Source organism: Spermophilus citellus, assembly GCF_964194105.1.
Source record: "Spermophilus citellus genome assembly, chromosome: 13".
Lineage (NCBI taxonomy): Eukaryota > Metazoa > Chordata > Mammalia > Rodentia > Sciuridae > Spermophilus > Spermophilus citellus.
Genome location: NC_138193.1, coordinates 7,425,788 through 7,447,146, shown reverse-complemented (window position 1 = coordinate 7,447,146; position 21,359 = coordinate 7,425,788). Strand labels below are relative to the sequence as shown.

The window sequence follows — 21,359 nt, the reverse complement described above, 5'->3', positions numbered from 1 at the left end:
ACTACCAAGGCAAAGAAGGGCTACTCTACAATAAGTGAATAACTGGTGACATTTTTTATTACCCAACATTCTTTATTACCCAACAGTGTAATAAAGAAAGAAATAATTTTGTTCTTGAGCAAACTTACCTCTTTGCTTTGGAAAAATCTGTTCAGGATGCTAGAAAATAAATTAAAAGTGTATTAGATAATTACTATAACATAAAAAATTAAATTAAATTTTAAAAAAAATTAAGATAACTACCTTCATTATTGGCCTGGCTCGCTTCTCAAACAAACCACTTGGAAATAGGTAGACAATAGCTCTCTGAAAGTAACAAACAAAGGTTAGTTAACAACTATTATAAAAAAAACAAGTTGACCTTATAAATAATAGCTATTGAGGGCTGGAATTGTAGCTCAGTGGTAGAGCACTTGCCTAGCACGTGTGAGGTACTGGGTTCGATTCTCAGCACCACATATAAATCAATCAATCAAAGGTCCATCAACAACTAAAAAACAACAACAACAACAAAAAAAACCACTAATAGCTATTGATTTCTCACTATAAGCCAATCATTGGACTAGAGTTCCATTTGCATTCTTGTTGCATAATTTTTTGAATGGGCTAAAAAAATTACTATATACCCATTATAACTATTATACTGGTTATTGACAATTTTCAAATAATAGCTTCAAATTTAACCCCTTGAATATGAGAGCAAAAATCCTTCATTTGTAAAGGAAAATTAGAGGCGCTCTTCTATAACTTCTGTCGTAATATACTCAAGGGCAATCATTCCAAATCCCAGCGATCACGCAAATAGCAAAGACTAGGCTCTAAGTCTCATTCACCATGACCCCTCAAATAGAATTTCCCAGCATAAGGAACTCAATCTTGCAGAAATGGCTGGTTGCAGGCCCATGGCAAGGTACAAAATAAGCATGAGACACGTTCCTGTTCAGAAAATAAAAAAGTGCTCAAAAGGACACAGGAGTCAGCTGCAGTAGGCTCCCAATGGCCAAAGGTGGGACAATTTGAACATTAAAAATCAAAAAAAAGGGACAATGCCTCGTAACACATTTGATATGTAGGTTTTTATACATTTAAGTCTGGGTGCACGGGTGTGTATGCGCGCGCGCGTGCGTGCACACACATACACAGGGAGAAAAAGAAAACTGCTTTATAAAACAATAACACTAAAAGTAGAAGGAATGACAAAAGTAGAAAAATCAACATTTTAAAACTTTCAAGTTAGTCTTCCATCTCAGGAAAGGATCATCAGATGTTAAAGTCCTGGCTGAAAATTTACTGGGGAATAGAAAATTCACAAAGACTCAAAATATCACCCTACAGATTACTTACTAGATACAAAGGGAAAAAGGTACTTTTACAAGCGATTGAGTGGTCACCACCTTAATTAACCAAGAAATCATTCATACCATCATCAACAGGGGGATAAACAGACCACAAAAACCTTGGGCTGATGCAAAGAGAAGCAGATGCCACTTACACAGTCTAAACAGTACTCTCTGTCCATTCTAAGTCTGATCATGAGAAGAAGCAATGAGAAGACCAGAATGCAGAACAGTTTTGCAAAACAAGAGGTCTAGGTTATAAAAACAACTAGACGGCTGTAAAGATGTTTTAGGGGTAAAGTGGGGAAATTTAAATATATACTATATAAAACATCACAGAATTGTCATGATTACATGAGATGTGATGCTACTATCAGATGATGAAGTCTTTAGGGGTTATAAATATATGCTGATGCATTTACAGGTTAAGTTTAAATCTGAAATTTTCAATGGATTACTCAAAAAGAATTTTACATGTACAGAAAAAGGAAATACAGCAAAACGTTAACTGACAAATCCATGTGAAGAGAACACGCTCATCTACATGTTTGCAGTCACTGAAATATTAAAATTTCCCGGACACTGAAAAGTTTCAAAATAGAAAGGTGGAAAGATGTTAAAATTTTAAAAAATGTGCAAGACCTTCCCAAAGGCAACCCAGCCTAGAGCACCTCTGGACCACATCGCTAGTCTTGGAGCTTGTTCTCACAGTTTCATACAGCAGCTGTAAGGTGGTCAGCATCTTGGTCAAAAGGCTGCTGATTCCAAGGCTTGGATCAGAATAGCATACTGCACAGAAGACTAAGCACAACTGATGGTAAACTCACCAAAATCACAAGTGAGACACGCCAACTGATTCTCAAATGAGGGTCAAACTGTCACTGGCATCAGCTTGAAAAATGAAAATTACTATTAACTTAGGTGGTCCACTGACTAAAATCCTAGAGTTTAATGAAAATTTAAGAATTCCATCCCATAGTTGAATTTCTCATTTCTCATTCTCATAGTTGAATTTCTCATTTCTCAGAAAAGGCATGAGGAAGCTGATTGGTAGAATCCGAATGTTAACTATGTAGTGCAAACAATATTGAGGACTTACAGCAATCTGTCTTAAAAAAAATGAAAATAAGACCACAAAGAATTTGCTGAACGTATTCTGAAATTCAACTGAAAGAATCAGGAAAGGTGGCTTTGCCTTAAAAAAAAAAAAAAAAAAACAGTAAAGCTAAAAGTAAATTAACACATCTTTATTAATTTAAAATCCTTCACTATATTATGCACTGCAGTACAAGGTATTGTATCAAATACTGTGGAAAAGCATTATATATGACAGATAGATAAAAAGCAACCACAAATGCAGTAAAAAGAATGAAAAACCAAGGATGAAAGTAAAAGGAATGAAGAAACGGAAAATAAAATAAACAAGCTGTTTGTAAACCAGATAACAAAACGTACAAAATAGAAAAGATGAGTTCCAACATGCCACCTGCTGTTTGTTCAGTGTATGCGAGGACTAATACTAACACAACTGACCTATTACTTCCATTTGTCTCCTTTGTCAATTCCACAGTTCTGCAAACTCTAAAGTAATGCGCTACCTGACTTTAATAAAAAGATAATTTTTGTTACCTTCTGGGTCCACTTAACTCCCTGTTAACACAGTTGTTAAAATGCAAAAAAGATGAATTCCCTTTTGAAATAAATAGTAAATGTATAAAGAACAAAAAGAATTTTGAATGTGAATATTGAGTGGAACAGCTTTCAGATATATTTTGAGGCCAAGTATTATGAACTATAATAGGCAAATCTTTACTTTCACTACGCTGCAGAATTCAGAAGAGTGGTAAATAAGAGAATAGAAGATTAAATAAAAATCTAATTTTTATTGTGTCTTATTATAACCATGTTTTCAAATACAACCACTCCTAGTGGTTTTGTTTATAAGGAGATCAACATTTATCTGCTTGTCATAGGGACTAAATGATTAAGTAAGATGTTTATAAAAGCACAACACAAAGCAGGCTTTTGATAAATGTTAATAAACAAGCATTTTTAGTTTACATAAAGTACATTATTCACCATATTAAGACTTATAATAAAAGTCATGTATTCACAGCTTTGTTCTACAGATGAAAAAGCAGCTTAAAAGTTAGTCCAAAATCACACTGAAATAAATGGCAAAGCCAAAACTTGAACTTCCCAAATTTAATTTTGGAATGTGCTCTTCTCTCATCAAGGAATCAGTCTAATTTTCTTAGATAACAGATGCACTTTTTCACTGACGTCAAGGACATTCAGCTATTTGGTAGTAAAATTAAAAAAAAAAAACTCCTAAAGAAATTATTTTATTCAGGGCTGGGGATGTGGCTCAAGCGGTAGCGCGCTCGCCTGGCATGCGTGCGGCCCGGGTTCGATCCTCAGCACCACATACCAACAAAGATGTTGTGTCCGCCGAGAACTAAAAGAATAAATAAATATTAAAAATTCTCTCTCTCTCTCCTCTCTCACTCTCTTTAAAAAAAAAAAAAAGAAATTATTTTATTCAACAAATTAACTCCACCTGAATTCTAGGCGCTCTGCTAGTTTAGTTTAGAACAAGATAAGGCTCCCAACCTCATTCTACCATTGGAGATGACATACACATAATCTCAAAAACAGGGTTTACTGTAATATAATACATACAATATTATGGCATAATAAAATACATAGGACTTATGACAGAACCATATCCAGGCTACACAAGAGGGTACAAAGGAGGGGCCTCAGTTACCTGTTTCAGTGATACTCTCATTCCTTTTTAATCAGCCAGTTCTTCCTTTCTAGACACCGGGCACACCATCATTCTCCTTCTCATTTTATACAGTCACATTTGTCTTTGCAGACCTAGATCAAAAGCAGCCTCACCTGTCAAGCCTGGGCCCTCAGTTACTTCTCTGTGCTCACATATGACTCTGCCATGTCAGCCAGCACCATCCTCTTTGAAGGCCCATACCATCTGGCCATGCCATCCTCTCCCCAAGCTGCCCTGGCCTTCAATTTCCGCATTACTTACTTCAATTACAAAGGGCTAATGCTCCCATTTGCTCCTTTCAGTACCTATGTGTAGTGAGCCGTTTCTGCGGACTGCGGTCGCCATTACAAGATGGCGCTGGCTCGACTGTGGTTTGTGACAAACAACTCCTTAATTGGGAGAGTTGGTGCGTGGTTTTCTAACACCCTATGAGAAAGCTCCACGTGGCAGCTTCACATTGGGGCTTGAGATGCTTTATTAAGGCTGGTAGGAGCATTCGGGGAAGAAGATGGAGAGAAGAGGAAGATGAAGAAGAGAGTAGAGTGGAAGAGATCTCGAGAACCTGAATAAACGACTGGAAGAAGATTCCCGGTGTTGCGTCTTCCTTGCGGGCAAGGGGGTCGCGACAAATGGTGCCGAGACCCGGGAAAATCAGAACTTTCAGTCGTCAGGAGTGGTGCACCAATCGTCCCGTGAGTGGACCCCTCGTCCCGTGAGTGGACCCCTCGTCCCGTGAGCGGACCCCTCGTCCCGTGAGTGGACCCCTCGTCCCGTGAGTGGACCCCTCGTCCCTGAGTGGACCCCTCGTCCCCGAGAGCGGGACCCCGTAGGCCTCATATTTTATTGCAGCTGCTATGTGTACTTTCACTTTTGTTTTCTGTGTTCTTTTTTTGTCGTCTGTGTCTTTCGTTTTCTGTGTTCCTTCTGTTGCTGTGCCATGGGTGCCGCAGCAGCAGATTAATTATGACCCTGGGATCTATGCCCAGGGACGCCCACTGCAGCCGGGAAAAGGGAACAGGAGCCCGCCCCGGCCCGGAAGCCGGAGTGTGCGGGGATGGTCCAGAAACAGAGCAGGCTGCTGCCGCAGTAAGAGCTTGGCCAGGCGGGGAAAAATGCAAACAAAATCAGGCAAGGTGCGGTCGGCTAGGAAATCTTGGGGAACTTTTGCCCTGAGGGTGAGCGACGGACTCCGTGTTGCTTGCATCACCATGGTAACCATGGGCTGCCTGGCGGAAGAGCGACTTCCTGGTCCCACCTCCCACACTCTTGGGGGCTACCGATTGGTTCTTCCACAGTCACTCAGACAGGACTTCTAGTCCCGCCTTCCAGCCACTAACCTGTACTGCTGCGTTTCAGATTTCTACCGGAGCTACTCAGAATTCTCAAAGTTACTGTTTAAACTCATAAGATGATAAATTGAAGACCCTGGCGGAGTCTGTGCGCACTTATGGAGTGGATGCCGCCTTCACACTAACTCAGGTGGAAAGCATTTTTAATCAATCTCAAGTTAATCTCACAGGAGTTTCTTGTTTTGGCTTCGGGAACGCTCATTGTATTAGCCTTAAGACCAAGAATTTGACTAACTGGAAGGACCCATTGCGGTCCAGTCAGATCTCAGGGAGCATTCTCAGTGCTGTATTGAGCTAAGTAGCCTCAGGGGAACAATCAGGCTCAGGAACCCCCGTAAATAGCTCTGCTTTAAACATAACTACCTTGGCTATTATCTCCGAAGTACTAATCCCAGTGCCTCCTTCTTCTAATAGTCTTTATAATGCCACTCATTTTAAGGCCTCTCCTTACTGTACCCCTAATCTTGGTTTCCCCCCAACATTTACGCCTTGTCAGGATCATTCTTGGGAGAAACGTCAAGTTGCTAAAGGTTTCTCCCTTTCCCCCTCTCTTAAGAGGTATGTTTATAACTTTGACAACAGTGCCAACTCCTCTCTTTCCAGGAACTTAAGCCTCTGTATGATCTCCTCCAAGGAGACCCTTCCCCCAGCTCAGTCAGGAATCCCACACCTGAGGCTCTACAATCATTAAGACTGATAGAGAAGGCCCTACAAGAGAATCCCACACCTGAGGCTCTACAATCATTAAGACTGATAGAGAAGGCCCTACAAGAGAATCCCACACCTGAGGCTCTACAATCATTAAGACTGATAGAGAAGGCCCTACAAGATATGCAGGTTACCCAGATAAACTATTCTATACCCCTATCATTTATAATCCTGCCATCAAAATTAACTCCTACTACAGTGTTTTGACAAATAGGTCCCATCTATTGGGTCCATTTACCTGCTTCTAACTCTCGGGTAATAACTCCCTTTTATGAACTGGTGATGAATCTGATCTGGAAGGCCAAATATTTGGGTGATGCACTGTTTGGAAAGACTTTTGACATTCTCATTCAACCTTATACCCAGGATATGATTTTAAATTTCCAACAAGAACATGATCTTTGGTGTCTCTTCCCTTGTAATTTCAAAGGTCAAATTGATAATCACTCTCCCCGACATAAACTTCTAGAAGACCTTAAAAAATGTCCTATTATTTCTCCTAAAATTATTAAAGGGGAATCTATCCCGGGAGCTCAGACTGTTTATACAGACGGAGCAAGAGGGGGGTTTGCTGTTGTTTTTGATGAATCTCAAGTAATTCGACACCCTGTTCCTAGACTGTCTGCCCAAATATCAGAAGTTGAGGCTCTAATTATGGCCCTTAAACTATACAATTCCATCCCACTTGATGTGTATACTGATAGTCTCTATGTTGCTAATTTAGCCTCAGTTATTGAGGCAACCTCTTATATTGGCAGACAATCTACTATCATGGAACAATTACAAACGGATCAACTCCTTAGCTCCATGCTAAATTCCATCTAAATGCACAATCCTTACGCTTCCGTACGGGGTGCTCACGTGATCAGACTCTACAAATTGTTTTCTTATGCCCAGTGTGTGCTCCATTCATTCATTCCCCTAGTCTAAGTGTTAATCCTAGAGGCTTACACACCAATGATGTCTGGCAAACTGATGTTACCCACTTCTGGCAAACAATAGAGGGAGAATCAGATATTACTATTCAGTTTACTTCCAATGGAAAACAGCAGCCAGATTGGACTTAAGGATATCTCTGGGGGCTGCGTATTTGCACCCCCGGACAGTACAATCCTGGCCTGCTTTTTCGGCTTAAATTGACCACAGAACAGCCTACTGGAAGTTTAATAGGACCCAATCAGGTGCTCGGAGATCAAAAGGCCCCATCTGGACCCAAACAGCCCATAGCCCCAGCAGTAATATCTTCCCCCAGCGGTCAAACAATAACTGTGGGCTATCAAACCTTTGATTGTGCCCCTGGGCCCATACACCCTGGAACTGGAGATCGTCTTTTTGATTTGGTCCAAGGAGCCTTTTTCGCTCTCAATGCCACTAGTCCTAACAGGACCCAAGATTGCTGGCTATGCTTGACCTCCAGGCCGCCCTATTATGAAGGGGTAGCAATACTGTCTAAATTATCCTCTAATACCACTGCAGATCCTAAATGTTATTCTCTACCCAGCTATAAGATTTAACAGCCATGGCCAAGTCAATTACTGCTTTGGAAAAGTCCCTCACCTCCCTCTCAGAAGTTGTGTTACAAAATAGGAGGGGACTAGATTTATTATTCCTAAGGGAAGGAGGACTATGTGTAGCCTTAAAGGAACAGTGTTGTTTTTATGTAGATCATACTGGGGTAATCCGTGAAACTATGGAAAAGGTCACGGAAAGATTGGCTAAAAGACAAAAGGAGTTTGAAGCACAACAAGGATGGTTTGAACAGTGGTTTAAAAATACCCCATGGTTAACTCCTTTGATATCCACTGTAATGGGACCGCTTTTCGGTCTCCTCCTTATAGCTGCTGTAGGCCCCTGCCTAGGTAAGAGAATGACACAATTTATTAAAGACCAAATTAACATTCTGACTTCTAAGCCAATACAGATCCATTATCAACGCCTGCAGACCAAGGATGATCTTGCTGAAGTTTGTCTCCGACCAATTCGAAGATGATTTTTCTACAATGATCCCTGCTTCATGCCTTCCTCCTTTTGCCCCCTTTTTCTTCTTTATTTTTACTCTATGCCTTGTTGAACCGGAACCAATTAAAGACCCAATAATGACTGGCTGAATAGATACCACTGAACGCCTTGGCAACAACAAGCTGATCTTGTAGTACCTAGAGACGGGCAACTTTCACGCTTGCACTGCAACCTAAGACAGGGGAATGGGGCCTCCCCAAAGACGGGTAAGCAGTGTAGGGGCAGTGAACGACCTAAGACAGGGGCTACTTGATTCCCTTTGACGTGCAACAAACAAAAGGGGGGGAACTGCTGGCACGGATTCCCCCCGGCCCCCAGGGCTTGGATCCAGCCCTGATTTTTGTGCATGTCAAAGAGGCCAGCTCACAAGACCTTGAAGGAGCTCACAAGGCCTTGAAAGATTTGTGGTGTCTGTTTTCATATTCAGCCAATAACGGTCATGTGGGAACGTCCTGACCTGTTTGGGTCTGATAAGGTTCCTGGTTGAAGGCTTAGTATGAGTAACGGCAATTCACCTCAAGTCTGGCTTGCGCAGATTATCGCCTTAAGACCCGTGCCTTTCTTTTAGGGTGTTACCAACTTGTTTGTCGTTATATTTCTATACAGCCACAGTTCAGCCTCAGCTATCCCCTTCGTCCACCATCGTCACGATACAGGATGCGAGGCAAGGCACTGCACTTGAGTGATCCTTGAAGTGGACCTCAAGGAGAGCATGTCCTATTGCATGCGGGTTAGACGCGTCCACGCCCCGTCCCACGAGAAAAGCGTCGGCTGATATGGTCTCAGATCTGGGGAAGGGCCCTCCTTGGGGCTGAGCCATACTATGCAGCCACTTCTGCACAGTGGGATAGGACCTCTACTCTCGCCTGTATTGTTTTTAGAAAACAAAAGGGGGAACTGTAGTGAGCCGTTTCTGCGGACTGCGGTCGCCATTACAAGATGGCGCTGGCTCGACTGTGGTTTGTGACAAACAACTCCTTAATTGGGAGAGTTGGTGCGTGGTTTTCTAACACCCTATGAGAAAGCTCCACGTGGCAGCTTCGCATTGGGGCTTGAGATGCTTTATTAAGGCTGGTAGGAGCATTCGGGGAAGAAGATGGAGAGAAGAGGAAGATGAAGAAGAGAGTAGAGTGGAAGAGATCTCGAGAACCTGAATAAACGACTGGAAGAAGATTCCCGGTGTTGCGTCTTCCTTGCGGGCAAGGGGGTCGCGACACCTATGGCTGCCATATTTGTCAGTGACCTCAAATAACGTTCATGTGAACAAGTCATCTAATATTTCTATTCTTAGGAGCATCCACCCACTCCCTGAACTACCCCTTTACCCACAGACTTCAATTTAGCCTCACACTAACTCCAGTCCAGCAACTGGTTTCTCATGGTCACCAAGGCCTCTTTCAAATTCCACAACCTACTTTCAGGTCTCTTCATGTGAGGTTTCTGTCTCCTCTCTCCCTTGCAGTCATGTTTCCCACCTACCTGCCTGAAAACTCTTTCTTAATCTCTTCTAAACAGAACTCTGGTCTCACAATTACTGGTTCCGCCAGAATTCCATCTTTCAGTCTCTTTCTCTCAAGCAGATAGAGGCCAAATCTATTTCCGAAGCTCCAATTTCCAACTGTCAACTGCCTTTAGTATTATTTAAAGTTTTATCAATTTTAAAGTTTCTATTTACTCTTTTATAGTATTGTGAAATGTTTTCAAAACTACTCTTCAGATATTTTGGATTGTTTCAATGAAAGATAATATAAAAACAAAACAGTAGACCAATATTGCTTATACTTCCAAGTATTCTATTTCTCTTAAATAATACAAGACAAAAATACAAATTCTTATTTGGGAAGAAATGAAGGAGCAACATTCTAGCCAACAGAGTCCAACAGAACTTTCTCTGGTGATGAACGTATTTTCTAATCTGTGCTGTACAATGATAGCCAGTAGCCCATGTGGCTTACTGTGCACATATACGGCCAGTATAATTGAAAGAATAAAATTTCAATTTAATAATAAATTATAATTAAAATAATCGCACATAGCTAACGACAACCACAAAGTTCTAGACTGTTAACAAGTTTTCCTCTCAATTTGCCTTTTTTCTTTTTAATATTTCTTTAGTTGTTGATTGATTCTATTTATTTATCTATTTATTTGTCTATTTATTTATCTATGTATTTGTCTATCTATCTATCTATCTATCTATCTATTTATTTATACATGGTGCTGGGAATCGAAACCAGTGCCTCACACATGCCAGGCAAGTGCTCTATCACTAAGCCACAGCCCTAGCCCCTCAATTTACCTTCTTACCCTACAATAAATATTAGGATTTTGCCTTCCTAACCAGGATGACAGAGACCTAATTATAGCCAGGCTAGGGGAAACCAGTTCAGTGGCACACATCCTTATATGTTAGTTTTGCTGGCCTCTCAGCTGGTCTATTAGGCTTGATGTTTATTTTAGTAGAAAGGTATTTGCTCAAGTCCTTCCAAATATAGTATTTAAATTTCTCTCTCTACCTCCACCTCCACCTCCACTGATGGTCTTGGTTTCTTTAATCAGTTTCTCTCAAAAACCACCAGCTCCAGGGACTTCCCCAAGCTCTCCCTGCAGATGGTAGACAATTTCATTCTTATTCTTCAACTCAACAGTTTTTATTCCACTTGAGAAAACACTTCATTGAAGATAACATCTTACACAGGCTGAGTTCATGAGTCCTCTAGGCTTCCCCAAATGCACAGTAACTAGAAATGCACTTCCTTACTTCAACAGAAAAACATTAACCTATAAAATCCACACCAAACTCACCACCTTATTCAATAAGGTAATTATGATAAAGAACAAGTAACAAAAATGGATGGGAGTAGGTTATTTCACAAAAAAAACTTACGGCAAAGATTTGGTTGGGAAAGGTTCAGAAGGACAAGAAAAGAAAATGAGAAACATGAAAGCAAAGAAGTGTTGGAATACTTCATTCCTTTTGAGCAGTTTTCTTGAAGCATCCATAATGGCATGATAAAGAATGCCAAGTTTAAATATTTTGATAGGTGAAATTTAGCCAATCAGAAAACCACAGGAGGAAGGTGGTGAGGAAACTATTCTCTGTGGATGTGAAGCTCTCTGTTCAGAGTTAATGTTCTTGAGTTCCCACTGTGTGTAGGCACTCACCAGCAGCAAGTGGCCTTGTCCCTCAAGTATTTTAGAACTAGAGAAATACTGGCATTTCACTTTCAAATTGTGGACCAAACTTGCCAACAGTGAGAGAACTAATAGAAATTTCACAATTACCTGAAATAAGGGCTCTTTCCCTTCTAAACAACCTACATGAAAAATTATTAGTTACTGAGAAATAGGAAGCACTAAATTTTTTAAAAAAAGTGCTTGTGTTAAGACTCATTTAAATGACTCTTCAAGAAGCTTTGAAACAAGATTGCTAGCCAAAAAGTCTTTGTTTAAAGGCTTAACAACTGTATTTCAAGAAATGTTTTCTCAGGATAAGAACCATACTTTGGAGTGGATTCATAGACACACTGGTGTTCAAACACCATCAAAACTCAGGTCCGAGTACCTGAAAAGATACCCAAACCACTGTCCTATTCCATGATTTAAGGCTGTTGATTCCTTAATCTTTCAATTTTAAGTTATATCCCAAGAAAATCTAAGGAACTGGAGTAAGTCCTAGCTTAACATTTCTTATACTAAGTTTTAAAATTTGTATGGAATTTACTTGGCAAAGCCCTTAGGTTTTCTCAATTAATGTCTCATTTTGAGAAAGTGTCATATATATGGTTTCATTTCAATGGCCAGTTGACCACAAAAATAAATAAAAATTTCTGCTCCCCTCCCCCCTCCCTTCCCCCCTCCTCCTCCTTCTTCTTCAAACAAATAAAAATTTCTTCTCCTTCTCCTCCTCCTTCTTCTTCTTCTTAAAAAAAAATGGAATATATATTTAATGTTAAGTATGACAAGTATGCTTAAAACACTGCTGACAAAAAAGAAAGAAATATAAGTTTTAAAAATTTCATCTAAAATGGGCTGGGGTTGTGGCTCTGTGGTAGAATGCTCGCCTAGCACGAGTGGGGAACTGGGTTTGATCTTCAAAACCACATAAAAATAAAATTAAGATATTGTGTCCACCTACAACTAAAAACATTTTAAAAAAGATGCTAAGGGGCTGGGCTTGTGGCTCAGCGGTGGAGCGCTCGCGAAGCACGGGCGGGGCCCTGGGTTCGATCCTCAGCACCACATAAAAATAAATGAATTAAATAAAGGTATTGTGTTCATCTACACCTAAAAAATAAATATTTTTAAAAAGATGCTATTAAATATAAAGCTTTAAAAATTAATCTAAGTAATGGAATAAAGCTAAACTTGCTAGTAAACATGCTTGTGCTTTCTGTTGCTGCTGTTATTTTTTGCTGTTTAGGTTTTAATCAGAATACTGATAATTTAAGAGTTCTTTAAAATGAAGGCAAAGTATTTGACGATATTCTTAGGCTGAAGTCAAAGTATAAAAAGGACTGTAGGCTCAACCCAAGAGAAGCACTGGGTCAGGAATGCAATCTCTATTAATTAGATATCCCAGCTGGGCAGTGGGTTTGCAGCTGTTAACTTGATCAATGACTTACCTAAATGTCATCTCTACTGATTCGCTTATAAATTACCAGCAAGTGAGACTAATGTACAGGTGCTAATTTATTTAAACTGTTCTCTACAGTTCTACATAGCTTTATAAACTGCATCTGGCACCTAATGTTAGCTGTCAGTTGTACTTAGACATGCCTGTCCTAACGACTCTGTTCATTAGAAGTGAGCACAAATTATGAAATATTGTGAAAAATGATACATCAAATGGAATGGGCACAGCAAATCAATTAGAGAAACTTCATACGGCATATTCACACTTAGGAGAATAAAACATTCTGGTTTCAGAATGAGGTCTATAATACCAATTAAAAAGTAATTGGTAGACTTCAGCAGTGTTATATATCAATTTGCTGGCTTTTTCCCTGAAATTTTAATAGTAATGTAGAACTTAACTTTTAATTCCCAAATAGTCATTACTAAATGCAAGTGCAGATCTGTATTCATAGGATGTAATATAAGTGAAATGTCTCCAACTTAAGAGTTATAACTACTACATGCTTAACTCAAAAAGGAAAGTGTAAATATCAGTGGCCCTCAACTTTTCTGTGTTTACAGCATGATTCTGAGTAAAATAATTTTTTATACACATGAAAAATTAAGAGGTTCATTAAACAAACTGTCAGTCAACTGTTACTCTGTCTGCTCTAGTGCAGCAATGTGTTCCCATCTCCACAAAGCTCCATAGGCCCTGGCTGCACCTCACCTGACCATCTTTTTACCTGGGGATCAAGAAGGAAAACTGCTTCTGTCTTTCCTGTTCTGCACTGATGGACTTAGCTCTTTACAGGTTCTTCTTTTTAACCACTCTCTACTGCTTAACAAAATCCATTCAGTTCAGTGTTCCATCTGACAGATTCCTCTTAACAATGATGAATACTGTGATAGCCAAAAATATTTTTTACACACCAATCCATGTTTAGTAACCTGTGAAAGGTTTACAGAACAGGAATTGAGAACCATAGCATTAATTTGTCTATTTTCAATAGATTACCACACATTTAAAGTACTTTCAGCATGCCACCATCTTTACTACTAGTTGTTAGAAACTAACTGACGTTTTTCCTATTGACATCTTCTGAGAGAGGTTCAGTGGGTAAGACCAATAGCAATTTGTTTCTTTTCAGTATGATTTTAAAAGTTAGGCAGAAATAAAACTACTATTTTGAAATAAGAGAACACCCATTCCTGCCAATGACTAATTTCCTTTTAATTATCTATCATACCAACTACAATTTTTTTCACATAAATGTAACAAAAAGATTGAGCATTAACTATAGCTTTATTACTTTATTGCTATAAAGTAATTCTGTAAACATTTCAGCAAACACACAGTTCTGTAGCCTTAATAATAATAAGTCTTCTAGATGATGTAACTTTAAGTACAACAGTGACACACAGAATTAATTTTGTACCAAAATTGTAACCACTATATTTCTTTTTGCTTTACCAATCTACAACTCTACACTTTAGAATGCTTTATTAAATTAAGAAAACATTAGCATGTAGGATTAACTGGGTATAATATTCACATACAAATTATTTGGTGAGGCCAGATTTCTATTCAAACTCAATCCTCTGAAATAAAGTTGTAAAACCTAGAAATCAAAGAGAAAGTCCAATGAGGAGCTAAAATAGCTGACATGAATTCACGGATTTTACTTAGGAAGGATGTACAGGTCCTCAATGACAGCTAATGACTCTTAGTTTTAATTCACATATCTAACAAGTTTAGTTATGCTAGGAGGTTGGCAGGCAGGTGAGAGCAGCTAGAGGCAGACACACAGACACATGACATCCTGACAGGAGTCAGGAAGAGAGTACAGGGCAAACATGTACTCTGAGCCAGTCAGGGGTTAACAACCACACTGAAAAGGAAACTCAGAAGGCACTATAGAGTTAAATTACAGCCACCAAACCAAAAAAAGGTTAGAGAGAGTACCAATTTACTTTGGAAAATATTATCCCAAAACTTAATCTTTCAAAGTGTGGAAAGAATACATTCTTAGGCTACAGAAAGATCTTATACAGCCTTGCTGTCTTCAACAACTAAGAACAATGACAAAACCCACCTCATAACATTTTTATAAAGATTAAACGTGGCTCCTTGATAGCATCTCTCTCTCTCTCTCTCTCTCTCTCTCTCTCTCACACACACACACACACACACAGAAAATTTTCAGTATGTGGTGGTAGATCTCATTACAAATAATAACTAAAAATAATTTCCTCTTGTCTAGAAAACTCACTTGGTGAAATATCTAATTTCCTGATCATACTGAATAAGAGAAAAATGATGGTACCTATTTTTAATTTATATATTAAAAAACAAACATTAATATACTATGTATACAAGAGACATAAAAAATTATGCTCTATATATGTAATAAGAATTGTAAGGCATCTGCTGTCATAAATAAATAAAAAAAATATATAAAAAACTCAAACATTATATGAAAGCACTGTAACAGTAATTGCAATGGGAGCTTAAAATGTTTAAAAATTAGTTATCATAAATAACTAAGCATTTTTAACATGGAAATACTAAATAAGATCCATCAGTTATATTTTCTCTCTTTCAGCTTACATATACAGTCAAGCTCTTTTTACAAATATAATTCCAGAAACATAAATAAAAACCACAATGGGCAGATAATTAAAATGCTCTGGCAAGAGTTGGTTGCCACTGTCTACTTTTATATCTACTCAGATGCTAAAGGGAATCTGCTAAAATTAATAAAATGCCAAAAAAGTTAACTGATATAAAAAGTGAGACTCAGTACAGCCAATCAATCACTTGCAGCAAAGTCTAGTGCAGCAGAATGGCAACCCAGTGTCAACGAAAATGGCGAACACTCACTTCCATATGAGCGTCCAGATACCAAAGGAGGTGAGACATAGTATCAACCTAACCTTTAAATCAACCATGATAAATCAATACGCTCAACAGTATTTCAGATGATTCTCCCAACATTCAGTCTCAGGTGGCATGGAGGATTCGTGTGACAAAGACAATTAGAGAAAACAGTGAATGACTCCAGTTATGGTAGATTGTACTTATTAATACTGATAGTAATGAAAACAATAACACATTGCATTAATCTCATGCTCCTTGGTTTTATTTCGAGGCAGGCAATCAGGTATTATTTCAGAGATTAGAAAATCAAGTGACAGAAAGCTGTGACTTGCTCAATATTACAAAGCTAGTTAGTGACATAAAATCATCTACTCCCAGGTACTGCAGCTTTCAACACCATCACTTCAGCTACAATAAATTTATCAAAACAAAGCAAAATAAACCAAAAAAATAGAAAAAAATTTAATAACAAACTTACAACTTCTGCATTCAATATTCTTCATAAAAAACTCAATTTCATTTTAGAAAAGATATATATTCTAAAGGAGCACCAGATTTTTTTGTATTAATTCACTACTTATCTAAAACTATGAGAAAATTTTATTGAACAATGACAAAATGATATCAAGTATCTTCACCAAATTTTAAAAATACAGAATAATTGTCACCATGCACATTTATCTAGTGATGTTAAGTATCTCTTCTTTGGAGGACAATTTCATATTTTGAGGACCAGAACTAAATATATTATCAAAAATTTGTTTCTACTTGATTGAATGATTATGTACTCACATGATCTTTTTAGATTTCTCTAAAAGGAGGATCCTTTTAGATTTCTCTATATAGCATTAAAAGGATTCTCTAGATGAAGTCACCAACGTAAGGTAGTCAACACCTTAATGAAAAATATTCAAGACATTTTAATATATGAAATGATTTGTTCTAAATCTTATATATTTTTGCCTAAATACATTTCATAAGTGGTTTTGGCCCTTGTTATTTTGGCTATTAGATAAGCAGTATGGAAAAAGGTGGTTTCTAAAATATAGGAAATAACTAAAGATTTAATCTAAACACAATGGCACTTAATTTACCTATGTGACAAGTAAAGTAACCCCAGACTTGTAACTAGGTGATTGAACTAAGTTATAGGTCATGTCTACTCTGTATAAACTAAGCCCCTATAAAAATAATTTTAACATCCCCAAATAATATTCTGAGTAAACAGCCAAGCCATGAACTTGCCACTCCAAACAACGCAATTCATTTAAATAAGTACAGTGTGAAAAGGCTTGTCCTTTCAGATAGAATTACAAAACCACTGACTGATTCTTTTTCTCAGTAAGCTAAATACACCTGATGTAAATCCAAAAAGATAGTTAAAAGCTGTTCAAAAACACTTCAGTGGCAAACTCAGCTGGAAGTGCAAAATGTTACTCAAGGACACAGAGGCCATAAGGAGACAGCAATGCCATTTTAAAAATCAAACAGTAAAAAAGTAAAAAACAAAAACAAAATTACCTACAAAGACAAGCCTGGGCCCAGATGGCTTTCACCAGTGAATTGAACCAAATATTTATAAAATAATTAATATCCACTCTTTATAATCTCTTCCAAATATAGAAAAGAGTATTTCCCAACTTATTCTATGAGGCCAATATTACTCTGATATCAAATCAGACAAAGACATTCTAAGAAAACTATAGACTAGTATTGATTAGATGCAAAAATCCTTAACAAAATGCTAGCAAACCAGATCTAGAATTATATAAAAAGTACTATGTAAGCTGACCAAAGGAAATTTATCTCATAAGCACAAGGTTGGTTTAACATTCAAAAATTAAACGTGATACACCACATCAATAGAATAAAGGATAAAAATCATGATTGTAAAAAAGCAGAAAAGATATTTGACAACATTTAACATCCCTTGATGATAAAATCCTCAACCACCACCACCAGAAAAAAGTTCAACAAACTGGATATGAAAAGGAACTTCCTGAATCTGATACACAAAATCCTGTGGCCACTATCATCACATTTTATTTATTTATTTATTTTTTATTGTTGGTCGTTCAAAACATTACATAGTTCTTAACATATCATATTTCAGTTTGATTCAAGTGGGTTATGAACTCCCATTTTTACCCCGTATACAGATTGCTGTATCACATCAGTTACACTTCCATTGATTTACATATTGCCATTCTAGTGTCTGATGTATTCTGCTGTCTATCCTATTCTCTACTATCCCCCCTCCCCTCCCCTCTTCTCTCTCTACCCCCTCTACTGTAAATCATTTCTTCCACTTGTATTATTCTTCTCATACCCCTCATTTCCTCTTATATGTAATTTTGTATAACCCTGAGGATCACCTTCCATTTCCATGCAATTTCCCTTCTCTCTCCCTTTCCCTCCCACCTCTCATCCCTGTTTAATATTTTTTTTATTGGTTGTTCAAAACATTACAAAGTTCTTGACATATCATATTTCATACATAAGCTTCGAGTGCGTTATGAACTCCCATTTTTACCCCAAACACAGATTGCAAAATCATATCAGTTACACATCCACATTTTTACATAATGCCATACTAGTAACTGTTGTATTCTATTACCTTTCCTATCGTATACTATCCCCCCTCCCCTCCCCTCACATCTTCTCTATCTACCCCATCTACTGTAATTTATTTCTCTCCTTGTTTATTTTCCCATTCCCCTCACAACCTCTTATATGTAATTTTGTATAACAATGAGGATCTCCCTCCATTTCCATGCAATTCCCCTTTTCTCTCCCTTTCCCTCCCCCTTCATGTCTCTGTTTAATGTTAATCTTTTCTTCCTGCTCTTCCTCCCTGCTCTATTCTTAGTTGCTCTCATTATATCAAAGAAGACATTTGGTATTTGTTTTTTAGGGATTGGCTAGCTTCATTAAGCATAATCTGCTCTACTGCCAACCATTTCCCTGCGAATTCCATGATTTTGTCATTTTTTAGTGCTGCATAATACTCCATGGTGTATAGATGCCACATTTTTTTAATCCATTGAAGGGCATCTGGGTTGTTTCCACAATCTAGCTATTGTGAATTGTGCTGCTATGAACATTGATGTGGCAGTATCCCTGTAGTACGCTCTTTTAAGATCTTCAGGGAATAGTCCGAGAAGGGCAATAGCTTGGTCAAATGGTGGTTCCATTCCCAGCTTTCCCAGGAATCTCCATACTGCTTTCCAAAGTGGCCGAACCAATTTGCAGTCCCACCAGCAATGTACAAGAGTACCCTTTTCCCCACATCCTCTCCAGCATTTGTTGTTTGACTTCATAATGGCTGCCAATCTTACTGGAGTGAGATGGTATCTTAGGGTGGTTTTGATTTGCATTTCTCTGACTGCTAGAGATGGTGAGCATTTTTTCATGTACTTGTTGATTGATTGTATGTCCTCCTCTGAGAAGTGTCTGTTTAGGTCCTTGGCCCATTTGTTGATTGGGTTATTTGTTATCTTGTTGTCTAATTTTTTGAGTTCTTTGTATACTCTGGATATTAGGGCTCTATCTGAAGTGTGAGGAGTAAAAATTTGTTCCCAGGATGTAGGCTCCCTATTTACCTCTCTTGTTTCTCTTGCTGTGAAAAAAATTTTTAGTTTAAGTAAGTCCCAATTGTTGATTCTTGTTATTAACTCTTGTGCTATGGGTGTCCTATTAAGGAATTTGGAGCCCGACCCTACAATATGTAGATCGGGGCCAACTTTTTCTTCTATCAGACGCAGAGTCTCTGATTTGATATCAAGGTCTTTGATCCATTTTGAGTTAACTTTTGTGCATGGTGAGAGGAGAGGATTTAGTTTCATTTCCTTGCATATGGATTTCCAGTTTTCCCAACACCATTTGTTGAAGATGCTATCCTTCCTCCATTGCATGCTTTTAGCCCCTTTATCAAATATAAGATAGTTGTAACTTTGTGGATTAGTCTCTGTATCCTCTATTCTGTACCATTGGTCCACCCGCGGGTTTTGGTACCAGTACCATGCTGTTTTTGTTACTATTGCTCTGTAATATAGTTTGAAATCTGGTATCGCTATACCGCCTGATTCACACTTCCTGCTTAGAATTGCTTTTGCTATTCTGGGTCTTTTATGTTTCCATATGAATTTCATGATTGCTTTATCTATTTCTACAAGAAGTGCCATTGGGATTTTGATTGGCATTGCATTAAACCTATAGAGAACTTTTGGTAATATTGCCATTTTGATGATGTTAGTTCTGCCTATCCATGAACAGGGTATATTTTTCCATCTTCTAAGATCTTCTTCAATTTCTCTCTTTAGGGTTCTGTAGTTTTCATTGTATAAATCTTTCACCTCTTTAGTTAGGTTGATTCCCAAGTATTTTATTATTTTGGAGGATATTGTGAATGGAGTGTTTTTCCTCATTTCCATTTCAGAAGTTTTGTCGCTGATATACAGAAATGCCTTTGATTTATGTGTGTTGATTTTATATCCTGCCACTTTGCTGAATTCATTTATCAGTTCTAGTAGTTTCTTTGTAGACCCTTTTGGGTCTTCTAGGTATAGAATCATGTCATCTGCAAATAGTGATAATTTAAGTTCTTCTTTTCCAATTTTTATGCCTTTAATTTCTTTCGTCTGTCTAATTGCTCTGGCCAGTGTTTCGAGAACTAAATTGAATAGAAGTGGTGATAGAGGGCATCCCTGTCTTGTTCCAGATTTTAGAGGGAATGCCTTCAACTTTTCTCCATTCAGAATGATGCTAGCCTGAGGCTTAGCATAGATAGCTTTTACAATGTCGAGGTAAGTTCCTGTTATCCCTAGTTTTACTAGTGTTTTGAACATAAAGGGATGCTGTACTTTGTCGAACGCTTTCTCTGCGTCTATCGAGATGATCATATGGTTCTTATCTTTAAGTCTATTGATGTGGTGGATAACATTTATTCATTTCCGTATATTGAACCATCCTTGCATCCCAGGGATGAATCCTACTTGATCATGGTGCACAATTTTTTTAATGTGCCTTTGTATCCGATTCGCCAGTATTTTATTGAGGATTTTTGCATCTAGGTTCATCAAAGATATTGGTCTGTAGTTTTCTTTCTTTGAGGTATCTTTGTCTGGTTTTGGAATCAGGGTTATGTTGGCCTCATAGAATGAGTTTGGAAGGGCTCCCTCTTTTTCTACTTCCTGAAATAACTTGAAAAGTATTGGTATTAATTCTTCTTTAAAGGTTTTGTAAAACTCCGCTGTATACCCATCCGGTCCTGGGCTTTTCTTGGTTGGTAGTCTTTTGATTGCTTCTTCTATTTCATCCATTGATATTGGTATGTTCAAATTGTGTGTATCCTCCTGACTCAGTCTGGGCAAATCATATGTCTTAAGAAATTTATCGATGTCTTCACTATCCTCTATTTTATAGGAATATAGGTTTTCAAAATAATTTCTAATTGTCTTCTGTATTTCTGTAGCATCTGTTGTGATATTGCCTTTTTCATTCCGTATATTAGTGATTTGAGTTCTCTCTCCTCTTCGTTAGCATGGCTAAGGGTCTGTCGATCTTATTTATTTTTTTGAAGAACCAACTTTTAGTTTTGTTAATTTTTTCAATAGTTTCTTTTGTTTCAATTTCGTTGATTTCTGCTCTGATTTTAA

The 21,359-nt window shown here is 38.0% G+C and overlaps 1 protein-coding gene across 3 annotated transcripts in view; it reads right to left on the bottom strand.

The window, feature by feature from the left end:
- The window catches only part of MRPS9 (mitochondrial ribosomal protein S9), a 115,443-nt gene that overhangs the window by 74,831 nt on the left and 19,253 nt on the right, over nt 1–21,359 (bottom strand). For all 3 annotated transcript variants that reach the window (XM_081264678.1, XM_081264680.1, XM_081264679.1), the window contains exons 3-4: nt 244–306; nt 129–159 (exon numbers count right to left, since the gene is read on the bottom strand). In XM_081264678.1, coding sequence (XP_081120804.1) covers nt 129–159; nt 244–306 — 94 coding nt within the window. The remainder of the gene's footprint in view (nt 1–128; nt 160–243; nt 307–21,359) is intronic.